Source organism: Quercus robur, chromosome 8 (genome assembly GCF_932294415.1).
Source record: "Quercus robur chromosome 8, dhQueRobu3.1, whole genome shotgun sequence".
In the NCBI taxonomy this organism is placed as follows: Eukaryota; Viridiplantae; Streptophyta; class Magnoliopsida; order Fagales; family Fagaceae; genus Quercus; species Quercus robur.
This window is the reverse complement of record NC_065541.1, coordinates 942,297-954,709: the sequence shown is the minus strand read 5'-3', so window position 1 is coordinate 954,709 and position 12,413 is coordinate 942,297. Positions and strand designations below refer to the sequence as shown.

At 35.4% G+C, this 12,413-nt stretch overlaps 1 protein-coding gene across 1 annotated transcript; it reads left to right on the top strand.

Annotated features, from left to right (window-relative positions):
• The first annotated feature begins 627 nt into the window (after positions 1-627).
• On the top strand, positions 628-3,117 carry LOC126694015 (transcription factor WER-like). Its single transcript, XM_050390045.1, has 3 exons — positions 628-760; positions 1,902-2,031; positions 2,580-3,117. Exons 1-3 carry the CDS (start codon positions 628-630, stop codon positions 3,115-3,117), a joined length of 801 nt encoding a protein of 266 aa, XP_050246002.1.
• Positions 3,118-12,413: the final 9,296 nt, after the last annotated feature.

The window sequence follows — 12,413 nt, the reverse complement described above, 5'->3', positions numbered from 1 at the left end:
ATATATATATATATCTTCTTTCTTTTGCAAGTAAAAATTTTGTCAAGTTAGAATGTCCTTGTGAGCAGTGAAGTCTGAACACTCTTTCAATAATGTAGAGTTGCCACTGTGCCGAAGCATGCGACACATTTTTTCTTTTTTGAGAATCCATGCGACACATTAGAGTAATTGAAAATGTGGGAAATTGACGTAATTAAGATCTCATCTTGCGTTTGACCACAATTTCAACTCAATACTTTGCTGTCGCTAGCCATGTTATCGACATGTGCTTGTTAGTACACATTTTCCAATCGCCGTTTGCTGTCTCTGAACATACAATGGTGAGAATCACAGCTTATGCTGCAGCATGTAACACACTCTAAAGAGTGCTTCATTCATGGAATCATTACTAAAAGTAGGCGGCCAAAATGAAGTTGCAACGAAAAGGGCTTTAAAAGCCCTTTTCGTTGCAACTTCATTTTGGCCGCCTACTTTTTTTTTTTAATATTATTATCTTGGCGAAACATATGATAGCTAGGTCCACCTTCAAGGCTGTAATTATTGAACATTTTTCAACTCAAATTTTTTGTATAAATATGCTACTTAGACCTAGGGAATCACTTGACCTAAATTTTTAATTAGAGAGAGATGGTGAGAGCTCCCTTCTATGATAAAAATGGACTAAAGAAAGGTGCATGGAGTGTAGAAGAAGATAATAAACTAAGGTCTTATATTCAGAGATTTGGCCACTGGAACTGGCGGGAACTTCCCAAATTTGCAGGTAATTAAGAAACTCTTTGAAGCTGATAGAAATCAATCCAAGAAGGACATTTGTATTTTTTTTTTTTTTTTTTTTATAAGAAAAAGAGAAATGTATCATTAGTCGTTAACCATGTTAACTGCCTCATGAAATGTCTAGATAATTAAGGCTGTCTAATTCCTCGGCTTCTCTCAAATTATACTAAAACATGAAAACGTTGTTTAAGCACTTTTAGTTCTAATTTTTGACAACCTTTTCCTTTAGGGTGTGTTTGCTTTGAGGTAAAATAAGGTGGATGGAAAATTTTGGAAAGAAAATAAGAAGAAAAACTTTTTTGAAGTGTGTTTGGTTGGATGGGGAGGAAGAAAAATAAATGGTGGGGTCCAAATGTTTTCTCCTTGGGCCCACCAAAAAGTGTTCTCCCCAAAATGAAGAGAAAATTGAGTATAAATGAATTTTTTCTTAATTGACAAAAATGCTCATATTCATGTGCACATGAGCTTCTTCAAGTTACCTTTAATTTTTTTTTTTTTTTTTTTCCCATCTCTCTAGCAGTAACATTGCCTTGTCGCTTTTTTTTGCATTTTTTTTTTCTCTGTACAACGTGGCCTTTTTTTTCTTTTTCTTTTTTATTTTTTTTTTACTAGGGTCTAGGTGTGATACTAGTTTTGTTTTTTTTTTTTTTTTTTTTTTTAACTAGACGTGATTTTTTTTTGGTACATGATTTTTTTTTTTTAATAAATTTGGGTGATTATTATTTTTTGTGGTTATTTGTCATTTTTTTTGTTTTAATTAAGCATCATTCTTTAACAAAGGTATATGAGTAAATTTAGTCAAACTCATTTTTTCCATTTCTCCATTTTTCCACTCTCAACCAAATAAATAGGCAAGAAAATAAAATCTCTTCTCTGCTCCCACTTTCCCATCATCTCACCATTTTCTATCATCTCTCTTTTCTACTTCTCCAATCAAACGGACCCTTACTTTTATTATTCATTTTTATGCATGATTTGCCTTTATTGACTATCATGATTGTCTTCCATTTTCTGTCATACTTTTCTTTCCTGGGAAAATCCAAATAAATAAATAAATAAAAATTGGAATCATGTGGCATTACAGTACTTCATGTTAATCAACCTTTTTTGTTATACATTGATTACAGGTTTATCAAGGTGTGGGAAGAGTTGCAGACTGCGATGGATGAACTACCTCCAACCAAATGTAAAACGAGGAAACTACACAGAAGAAGAAGATCTTACGATCATCAAATTGCATGAAGAACTAGGCAATAAGTAAGGACTTAAAACTTCGAAATTCTTCAACAAGAATTTGGATGAACATAACTTTATTTACAAAATCTCCCCTTCTTTCCATGAGCTTTTTCTTGTATGCATGTTTACATACTTGATAACAAATATTTATGAGCATAAACCTACTTCACGCATGCCAGTCATTTTGAAGAATTCAGCGTAAACATGTTGGCATGGTGAATACTCATAAGCATCTTATGTCTGCATTAAATGCGTCTGTAAGTAACCAAGATATGTCACTATAATTAGTAAGTTTTTCTTTGAAATGATTCAAAATGAATTTTTCAATGAGCTTAAATATGTGAATATAAATATATTGTAATGTAACTACATATAAACTTTTGAAATTGAGTTAGATTTGGTGTATATACTGGTGTTCCAGTTCTGCTAATAGGTGCTGTTACTTGAAATTTTTACTCTAGACATTTGATGCAATACAATCTTCTCATTCATCGGAAAAAAAAAAATAATAATAAAAAATAAATAAATAAATAAACCTCTATATAAACCCCATGTATTTTCCTTTGTAGATGGTCTATGATTGCCGCAAGCTTGCCAGGGAGATCAGACAATGATATAAAAAACCATTGGCATGCCCACCTGAAGAAGCGCACCAAGAAAAATCCTACAACATCAAAGATGAAAACGCTATCCAATGAAGCTTACCAACATGACGTTGATATAGCAAGGAAAACAGAAACTGACAGTTCTGTAAGCAGTTCTCCATCTTACCAAATTCAGGAGAGCTCCCAATTACCCCTAGAAACATCTTCTAGTGAATTCTCATACTTGAGCTTTGATAATGCACCTTTATCTGGCATAAATTGGACTGCAGAAGATAGTCTCGCTACATTGGAAACACTTGAACAATCGTTTAGTGACTTTTGGACTGAACCCTTTATATTGGACAATACCTACATCCAGAATAACTATCCAGAATCCTTGGTAGATGGAGGATTGAGTGCATCTCAATCATGCTACAATGAAGGCATAGATTCCATCTACGAGGCAATGCAAGAAATCGAGAACTACCAGAGAATTAATGAAGATCCATATTTGGTGAACTAGTGTGTTGGTGCATTTTCATATTAAGTATCCATTTGGATACTAAGTTTCATATTTGTGTTATGCGTTTCACGTTTTTTTTTTAATTGAGAAGTGCATTTCAGTGCTTTACAATGGGTCCCGTGCATTGTTTATAGGACCCACAAACCTCTTTTTTAACAAAACTTTCATTAAAATGGGTCTCCTGACAGTATTTACACATTTAAAAATTATTTTGTTATAGTGTTTTCAATTTTCAGTTTTCAACAAAATAAACAGTATCCAAACACATCCTAAATAAATAAATGAAATATTTATCAATATACAAATTAGGTTGTTCTTTTTAATGTGAATAATTAGATTAATTGAATGAGAAAATGTGGGAGTTTCATGAGGTAATCATTTCATAGAGGGGAGTTTAGTGTTAAGAAAATAGATTCCTACATTAATAAAGAGAAAATCTACATTATGTTATAATTGATGATGTTATTTGCTTAAGAACATGATGCATACAAATGATACAATCCACACTAGGGGAGGTGAAACGCTGGAGATTTCCAATCCAATTCCATTTTCCCATGTAATTTCAAATTAATTTTTGTATTTCTATTGACAAGATATGATAATTATATTTCCTCAAATGCTTTCTTTTGTTTCTTTGTTTCGGAGGAAAACATTTTCCTTGAATTTTATTTTATCTTATTTTATTTTTTCAAAAAGAGTGACTAGTTTTGATGTTTATTGTAGCGAATTTGAATATGACCTTGAAAATGTTTTATATACATCATTTAATACGCTTTAAAATCATTAATATTTCATATAGACTCAATGCTAGTTTAGGTGAGAGTACTAATGGTAGTGGCCTCAAAGATAGTAGTGGTGGTAGTGATAGAATTAGCGATGGTCGTGTTGAAGGTAGTGAAGGTGGTAGTGGTGATGGTGATGGTTTTAGGAGCAAGAAGAAATGAATGGGTGAGGCCATAAGGAAATTGTATAAAACCACCTCCCACTTCTCATAGAAAATGCTTTTCACCATTTTGACTTATTTTGTATAAACCATGGAAAACATTTTAGGAAAATCTTAGACCCCAAATTATTTATGCAGTGGATTAGTTGGTATTAATTGAATAATTTATGTATATTCCAATAAGTAATTCAACCACAGTAATCAATCACCAATTCTAAAACAATAAGAGTAAAATCAATAAAAGGCACACTAATTTTGGATACAAAGTGGAAAGTTAAGATTTCAAGTTGTAATGTTCAAGATGTATGTCAAAGAAGACAGAATTTAAAAATTTTGACTGCCCTAATGCTCAATTGATCAAACAAGAGCCTTCAATGACCTTTTAAATTTTAATCACAACTCAATCAATCAAAAGCAAATTCTTGATATGGCTTGATCGATCAAAAATTAGGAAAGCTAAATCTGACATGTTTTGTTTAAGTCAATGTTGTCTTGGTTTTTCATTCCCGACATGCAAGCATAAAGGTCATATTATAGCGTGACTCAGAAGATATTTTAGAGAGTTATTTTTGTGTGCTACAAAGAGAGAAAATCTTAACCAAATTATCACCAACCCTTTTTTTTTAGAGATAATTATAATATGCTGCTAACCATACCGCTCGAACCATTTCTCTCTATGCCCTTAAGCACCTTGATTAGAACAGTTTGAAGCTAAAGAGCCAATCCTAGAACGTTGTTTCAGAACAATTTGAAATTACTGCAGTCAATTTGGTCATTATCATTAATTCAAGTCCCTAGTGAATTAACAGTAAGAATTGAATTGACTGCAAGTTTAAAATAATAGAGACCAAATTGACTGCTACCAAAATGTATGGACCAAATTGGTATTTTTGCTAAAAATAAATAACAAAAGTCTAATTGACTGGTCCTCTCAAACTTTGGTCAGATATTCTCTATCAAATAGAACGCTTGAGCATTTCAATCAAACGGTAAAAAAAATTAACTAAACAAGTAATGTTAGGAGAAAAAAAATGTGCTTTTGCGTAATGGCCTAACTTGGGCCTATGTCCAACCTTAATGAAAGCAAGGAAGTACGTAGTAACTTATCCTGGCCATTGGAGGGCTACACCAGTGGCCTAATGATGAGCAAGTTGGCGTATTCTTTTAACCATAAATCAATATCTAGAATTATAACATTTTAATGATTACTGCAGATATAAACATTTTCAGATTTTACAATTAAAGATTAAGTAGACAGTAACATTTTGATTATATTTTTGCGTTTCCAAAAGTGTAAGAAACCTTTTTCTATGAGATTCCTACTGGAGGGAGGGGAGACTGACATTGTGATTTCCATTGCACCAAATCAACCATCTAAGATCAAATCATCCAGTAACAAATGTATAGTTCTTTACCCAATCATGCATTTGCAAACATTAATCTTGACTCCAAAATAAAACAGAACCGATTATTATTATTAACCCACATATGTGGACTAGAAACGTGAGAGCAATACTCAAATAAGAAAGAAATGTCAAATTCAATAGCATATTCAAAATTGACTAATAGAGCGCACAACAACTTCACGCGTTTTATTAAAATACACGTGAATGGATTTTTCCATTTTAAGTTTTCATTTCTAAATTGTGTGTGTGTGTGTTTTTTTTTTTTTTTAATACGCTAATTTTTTTTCTTATTGAAAATTTGAAGGTTATTCAAAAAGCAAAATCATCATTTTTTTTTTTGTATTATTATTAATTTTTATGTCCTCTTTGTTTTGTATGTATTAGGAGCATGAAATAAAAGAATTGAAAATTAATTAGTTGCTTCGAATGCACATCCTCTATCTCAAAGTTCCTGTCCCAATTCATGCTCCACTACTTAACAGATAACATGCGTCTATTTTTTCTTTTCTATTCTTAATACATTAATGTTTTTTTAAGTTTTAAGTCTTAAATCACCGTGCACCCTTGACGCGATGGCCTGGATTCAAGTCTCCAAGAGGGAGTTTCACATACATAAATACTTAAATTAGGCTAGAGTAGAATTTCTATTTTGTATCAATTGATGCCCATTTTTGATAAAAGGCCCAATAGTAGAAGAAGCCCAACAATAAGGGAAGTGAAAGAAAAAAGAAATATGAATGGTAAAAGCAAGTTAGTAAACTCAATGGGCCAATTGGCAGAAATAACAGCTAGCAAGCCCATGGGAAGAATAAGAGGTAAAGATGAAGTAGGTGGATCGAGGAAGCCTAAGAAAAGAGGAAGCAAGCCCAATGGGCTAACATGGCAGGAATAACAGCCAGCAAGCCCATGGGAAAAATAAAAGGTAAAGATGAAGTAAGTGAGCCAAGGAAGCCCAAGAAAAGAGGTAGCAAGCCCAATGGGCCAACATGGCAAGAATAATAGCTAGCAGGCCCATGGGAAGAATAAGAGGTAAAGATGAGGTAAGCATGGGAAGAATAAGAGGTAAAGATGAAGTAAGTGAGTCAGGGAAGCCCAAAAAAAGAGATAGCAAACCCAATGGGTCAACATGGTAGGAATAATAGCCAATAGGCCTATGGAAAGAATAAGAAGTAAAGGTGAGGTAAATGAGCTAGAAAAGCCCAAGAAAAGAGGTAGTAAGCCCAATGGGCCAACATGGCCAACAAGCCCATGGAAAGGAAGAGGAATGGTAAGAATAGGAACCCAATGGGCTATATGGGCAAAGGCCCTTGTCTGGACAATGACCATTCCAAGAAGGGACAAAAAGGTAATGCAATCCCAAAAGCCCAGACATTCCTCACGCCGCAAAAGACAAACATTACCCAGTACATGTAGTAGAAGAATACGGTGCAACAACGGCAGAAATGGTGTGGGAATGAAAAAAGACAAACGCAGATGGTAGTGGCACTCACACAAGGCCCAGGACACCACCAACGTGCATCCAGCCAATACATGGGAGGTGGGCCCTCAGTCAAGGGATTCAAGAGGCGTGGTTTGGTAGTAGGATGAAAAGAGGTCTATTATGGGGTTCCTATCGAGACTCCTTTCAGGAAAATGCTTTACTGGGATGGCATTTCTCCCAAAAGTGGTAAACACAGGCTAGGACCACTTGATTCATGCCATAAAGGTAGGTGTAGAGAGCCCTCAACCCTTATCCGCTAAGGGGAGGCAAGGTAGCGAGCAGGAGAGAAACAAAACAAGAACTTTTGTCTGGAAATGGAGAGTGGTGTGACAAGCACACTCTGAGCAAAGATAATGGTCAGGCAACCAACAGGTTAGTGGGTAGTCCTGGAGAGATGCCCATAAGAAACCAAAGTGGTTGGCATAATCTTAGGGACAAAAAGGAGAAATCCCATAAATTTAAGCGAGTATAAAAGGGATAGAGGTAACCATGAACAGGGACATGAGGAGAGAGTGGCAAGAGGTTAACGGAGAAAAAAAGCATATAGAGAGAAAAGAGAAAAGAAACTTAAAAAAAAAAAAAAAAAAAAGAATAAGAAAATCAAGTGGTAAGGCAGAGAGAGTTATGGCAAAAATAGGGCATGCATCAATAGATCAAATTTTCTCTCCTCTTGACATTCCCACTCTCTTTGACCTATAATCCAGAACTCAAAACCATTTAGGCCCTCTTCCTAGCACAAGTAAGTTCTATAGCAGAAACCTACAATGAGGTTACCAGCATTAGGGATTGGCTCCCTTTTTGGACCCGTTCCTGCTAAGCAGCCAAGCCCAAGATTAGGGAAAGCAAGGCTATCCTCATTGGACTACTGGGCGTCTTGTCACAGTTCCCTTTTGGTTTATGTTAGCAGTACTAATGTTACTAGTTTTGTGCTAGCATTGCAAATCCAACTGTAATGTCTATCTTCTTTTTCTATTTGTTGTATCAATTGTTCTGCTGTAACTCTGTTTATTTTACTTATGATGTTAGTTGCCTATCATGACTCCATTTAACATGTTATACTTTAACATGTTTATTTCTGCTATAACAACTATCTAGCCACGACTACGCCTCACATTCAGCCTGCAGTGCCCTCAACATCTTATCTCAACATTGGGTGAGCCCAACTCGTGCACAAGCTGGCCTATGGTGCAACCTAAACTAGGCCAGCCCCAACCCCCTTACTACTAACTCATGAGCCTTAATACAACAGAAGGGCCAAGGTCCAAACACGCAAAAGGCCCCCACAGTATCAAAACAAGAAAGTTTTAAGTCTTACAAATATCTAGATTCATGGTAAAAACAAGTCATTGGAGATGAAAGAAAAGTGAAAGAGGCGTGAAATGTCTTTGCACGTGATTAGACATTCACAATCACACCTAAGGGCTGGAAAAACAAAAAAACAAAAACAAAAACAAAAACAAAACAAAACAAAAGAGCCATGTGATGTCTTTTGAATTCTAATAATATGTATTTTTTTTTTTATCATTTTTAAATCTCTAATGGTTGAATAAGAAATTTAGGGCTCAATCCTCCTCTATATCGAAAAATCGATTAATGTCTTAATTTAATGATAAAAAACTATTATTAGGAGTGGACGCCAAAAGTTAAAACTCTCTTTAAAAATAAAAATAAAAAATAAATAAATAAAAACTTTTAACTAGAATATCTATTCTCGACTAATGCTTACATTAGACAATAATTAAGAATAGAAAATATAAGTAGATGCATGTCATCTATTGAGTGGTGGTGCATGGACTAAGGGGTACTTCTTTTTTTCTTTTTTAGCAAGACTGAGAGGGACATTGAGATAGAAGATGTGCATTCCTTAGAGCATCTCCAATAGGTTCTCTAAGACTAATCTTGGAGAACAAACACACCAAAAACTCACTCCAATAGCTTCTCTAAAAGCAAAACTTTTCCCTTTTTTTTTTTTTGAAGTTGCTACAGTAGTTCTCTTTATCTAGAGAACACTGTAACAACTCCAAATGATTTTTCTTCTTAAAAAAATCATACAACTCAATAAAAAACAATTCTTTCTCTCTCCTCTCACCATTGCTACAAACATTCACAACGGCTACAAACACAACAATTGTTTCTCTCTAACATCTCTAAACTCAAGCATAATCAAAATACAAACTCAAAAATACAGTTTTAAAATTAATCAAATCATGACAATAAAAGAAAAAAAAAAAGGGCACAAGCCGTCTAACCCATCTGGGCTGCATTGGGGAGGAAAACAAGTGACGGCGGAGCGGAAGGCGCTGCTTGGCACAGTGAACGCCGATTCTCCGCCGGCCTGTGTCCTTTGATCAATGGTGGAGAAAGCAAGATCTCTCACTTGTTCTTTCTCTCTCTGCCTCTTTCTCCATTTCTTATCACAGAGAAAGCTAGAAAGAGAGAAAAAAAATTTAAAAAAAAAAAAAAAAAAAAAAAAAAAGTAGATAAAGAGAGAGAGGTTCTGGAATCAAGTAGAAAAAGAAGTAGAGAAAAAAAGGGGAGGATGGAGATAGGAGTGGGTATACGTGTGTGGTGGAGAAAAAACAAGAGAGAGAAAAAAAAACGTATGGATGAAAGAAATGAAAAATAATATAAAGAATAAGAAATTACAATTCAGAAATACTACCACAATATTTTCACAATAAATCATAAGTAAGATATTGTTATTAGCTAATATTGGTGAATAAAAAAATAATTTCAGTGGTGGGTTGAAATTAGAACTAGTAACAACTTTCCATATAAGATTTTCTTATGATTCTTGTGAAAGTATTGTTGACGTAACACTTTTTGTTGAGAATGAATAGAGGAAGAATAAATAAAGAATAAAGAATGAATGAAGAAATAATATTTAAATGAGATAGAGAAAGGATAAAAAATCTGTTAGAATGTGTATTTGAAAAAGTGAGTAGGTAAAAGGTAAATGTCACTGTTCACTGTCCAAACAATACAAAAATTTGGATAAATTGCTGGAGATGCTCTTACTTACTATCACACACAACTTTGAATAATCTTCCAAATGTGTTAATAGAAAGTTATATATACAAACTCTTCTAAACAGCAAACTGGACTTTGACTTTATCTTCTTCTTTTTCCCCCCATAGACTTGTATCTCTGGAATTTTATTTTAATTCAGACTTTTATTATCTACCAACTAGTTATTTTTTCTCTTTCTGAAAAAAGATAGTTAGACCATTTAATTATTATTATTTACTAACTATAACTATAAATAAATTTCTGCCAGATTGGTTCTTCAAAAAAAAGTGAGAACTTAAATCTTTTTTAGAGACCATAGGAGAAGAAGTTGCAGATGATCAAACCCCATTTTTTCAAACTCAACTAGCTCATGAGCATCCTCTCCAGAGAACTGGTTTGGTTTCAGTTCACCCTTTAATTAACCCATTGTGGTGGGCCTTTTGTGATTTTAGGCTAAACTACCTCCTGTTGTACTGAGACCTAAGTGTTTTAGATAGGAGAGTCGAGACCAGTCCAATTGCAACTCATCTTGGGCCAACTTGTTGACAAACTATGCCCCTTTCGCTAGAATTTTGGTCACATGCCCATGGCAAACGAAATTGTTACAGAAGAGTTATGGTAGACAAATACAATATGACAATAATAACAACAATATGCTTCCCGTTAGACAAAATAAATAAGAAATCCTTACGTAAAGAAAGGAAAAGAATGACATAGAAACAAGAAACACATTATAAGTGAAATTGCAAAGGCAAGAGAGGAAATAATTATGATAAATAATTAAATCAAAAGGAAAAGGTTAGTCTGCCGTGTTTAATTATGTTATAGGACTAAGACCAAGGAGGGAACCATTTCCTCAATGCAGGTAACCTCGCAAGAGGATCCTGCTATAGAAATTATCCACTTTGAGGGAACAAGCCTGAATGGCTTATGCCTAAATAAATTCTTTTATCCTTAACAGAGGGAAGGCTTTTAGAGGGAGAGAAGGAATTAGCCTATTAGTGCATGCCTGCCATTTTTACACTCTCTATTTCTCTTCTTGATTCTCTTTCTCTTTCTCTAGGTTTTATTACTTTGATTCTTTACCACTCTTTTCTTTCTTTCTTAGTGCTCACTCGTGCAGTGTTATGGCGATGGTGGACCTGTAATTCTCTCCTAGTGGTTGTTACCATTTTCCCCTTTCTCTCACTATTCATGGTGAGGTCCCTTTATATACTGCCTGCAATGACTGATTTTTTACCATTTTGACCTTTAACTGCTTTTTTCTGGATGTGGGTGTCCTTCTCGACCACCCACTAGTTTGTCACCTACCTAGCCACTACCATTTACCTATGCTGCCTGTGCCACTCTTCATTACTAGACAAAGAAAACTATTTTGTTTGCTTGTTCACAGTGGCATTCTTATCCACCACAGTGTGGGTATTCTCTCTTACTATCCCTTATGGCATGCACCTAGTGGTTCCAACTCATCCTTCCCTTTTTTGGGTGGCATGTCATCCCAATAGGATATTTCCCCCAAAAGAGTTTAAGCGGGAACCCCAGAATAGGCTTTCCCTTCTCCCCACTGCCACACCATACCTTCTTTTACCTCTAATCCATGACCCACCACTTCTAAATTGGCTGGGTACAGGTTGGTGGTGTCTGGGCCTTGTGCATGTTCCACTTCCGTGTATGTCCAAAGCTTGTCTGCTACTCATGCGTTTGCCATGGACTGGAGGCTTGTTTGTGCATTCTACCGCTCATTCTTTTGACCTTTTGTGGCATAATATGTTTTCTGATCCTCTATCCTTTAGGGCTTGCTTCCTCTAAGGGATGGGTCTTGCCTGATTGTAGGCTTTTCTTTCTTTTAGCCCACTGTTTGCTTTTTCCGTTGGCTTACTAGCATTCCTGCCACGCCATTTTGTTATTCCTGCTACAATGCTATCTAATCCATGCTTGCTGGACCTACTGTATGCTCTTTTCTCACTTGTTTATAATGACCTAGTATGGTCATTAGGTTTATACTCATGCTACTTTGGGCTTTCTTGACCCACTACATTGCTTATGGGCTCCCTTGGCCCCTTTCTTCATCCTTGGGCATCCTCGGCCCATTTCCAACTCTATATTCTCATGGGCTTTTACTAACTCTTTTGGGCTTCCTTGGCCCAATTACCACATCCTTTATCCTTGGGGTTCATGGGCTTTCCATCAACCCCTTACTTTCTTACTTTTGATCTGTCGTGGCCCATTCTTACTTTTCTACATCACATAATGCCCATGGGTTTGCTACTTCCTTCTCCGGGCTCCTTTAGGCCCATTTGCTTTGCTCAAGACCCAGTTGTTTATTTCATGGGCCTACGACCCATTATTCCTGCCATTCGGGCTTAATGGGTTTTCTTTCAATCCTGCTCACTCCTTCCTGCCCGTATTGTTGGGCTTCTTCCTGCTATTGGGCTTTTCCTAAATGAGCATCAACACC

Bases quoted from the DNA above. Each gene is read 5' to 3' on its own strand.
- LOC126694015 (XM_050390045.1), top strand. From the start codon at position 628: ATGGTGAGAGCTCCCTTCTATGATAAAAATGGACTAAAGAAAGGTGCA. The intron at 761-1,901 runs GTAATTAAGAAA...CATTGATTACAG, and splicing joins GGAACTTCCCAAATTTGCAG to GTTTATCAAGGTGTGGGAAG. The intron at 2,032-2,579 runs GTAAGGACTTAA...TTTCCTTTGTAG, and splicing joins CATGAAGAACTAGGCAATAA to ATGGTCTATGATTGCCGCAA.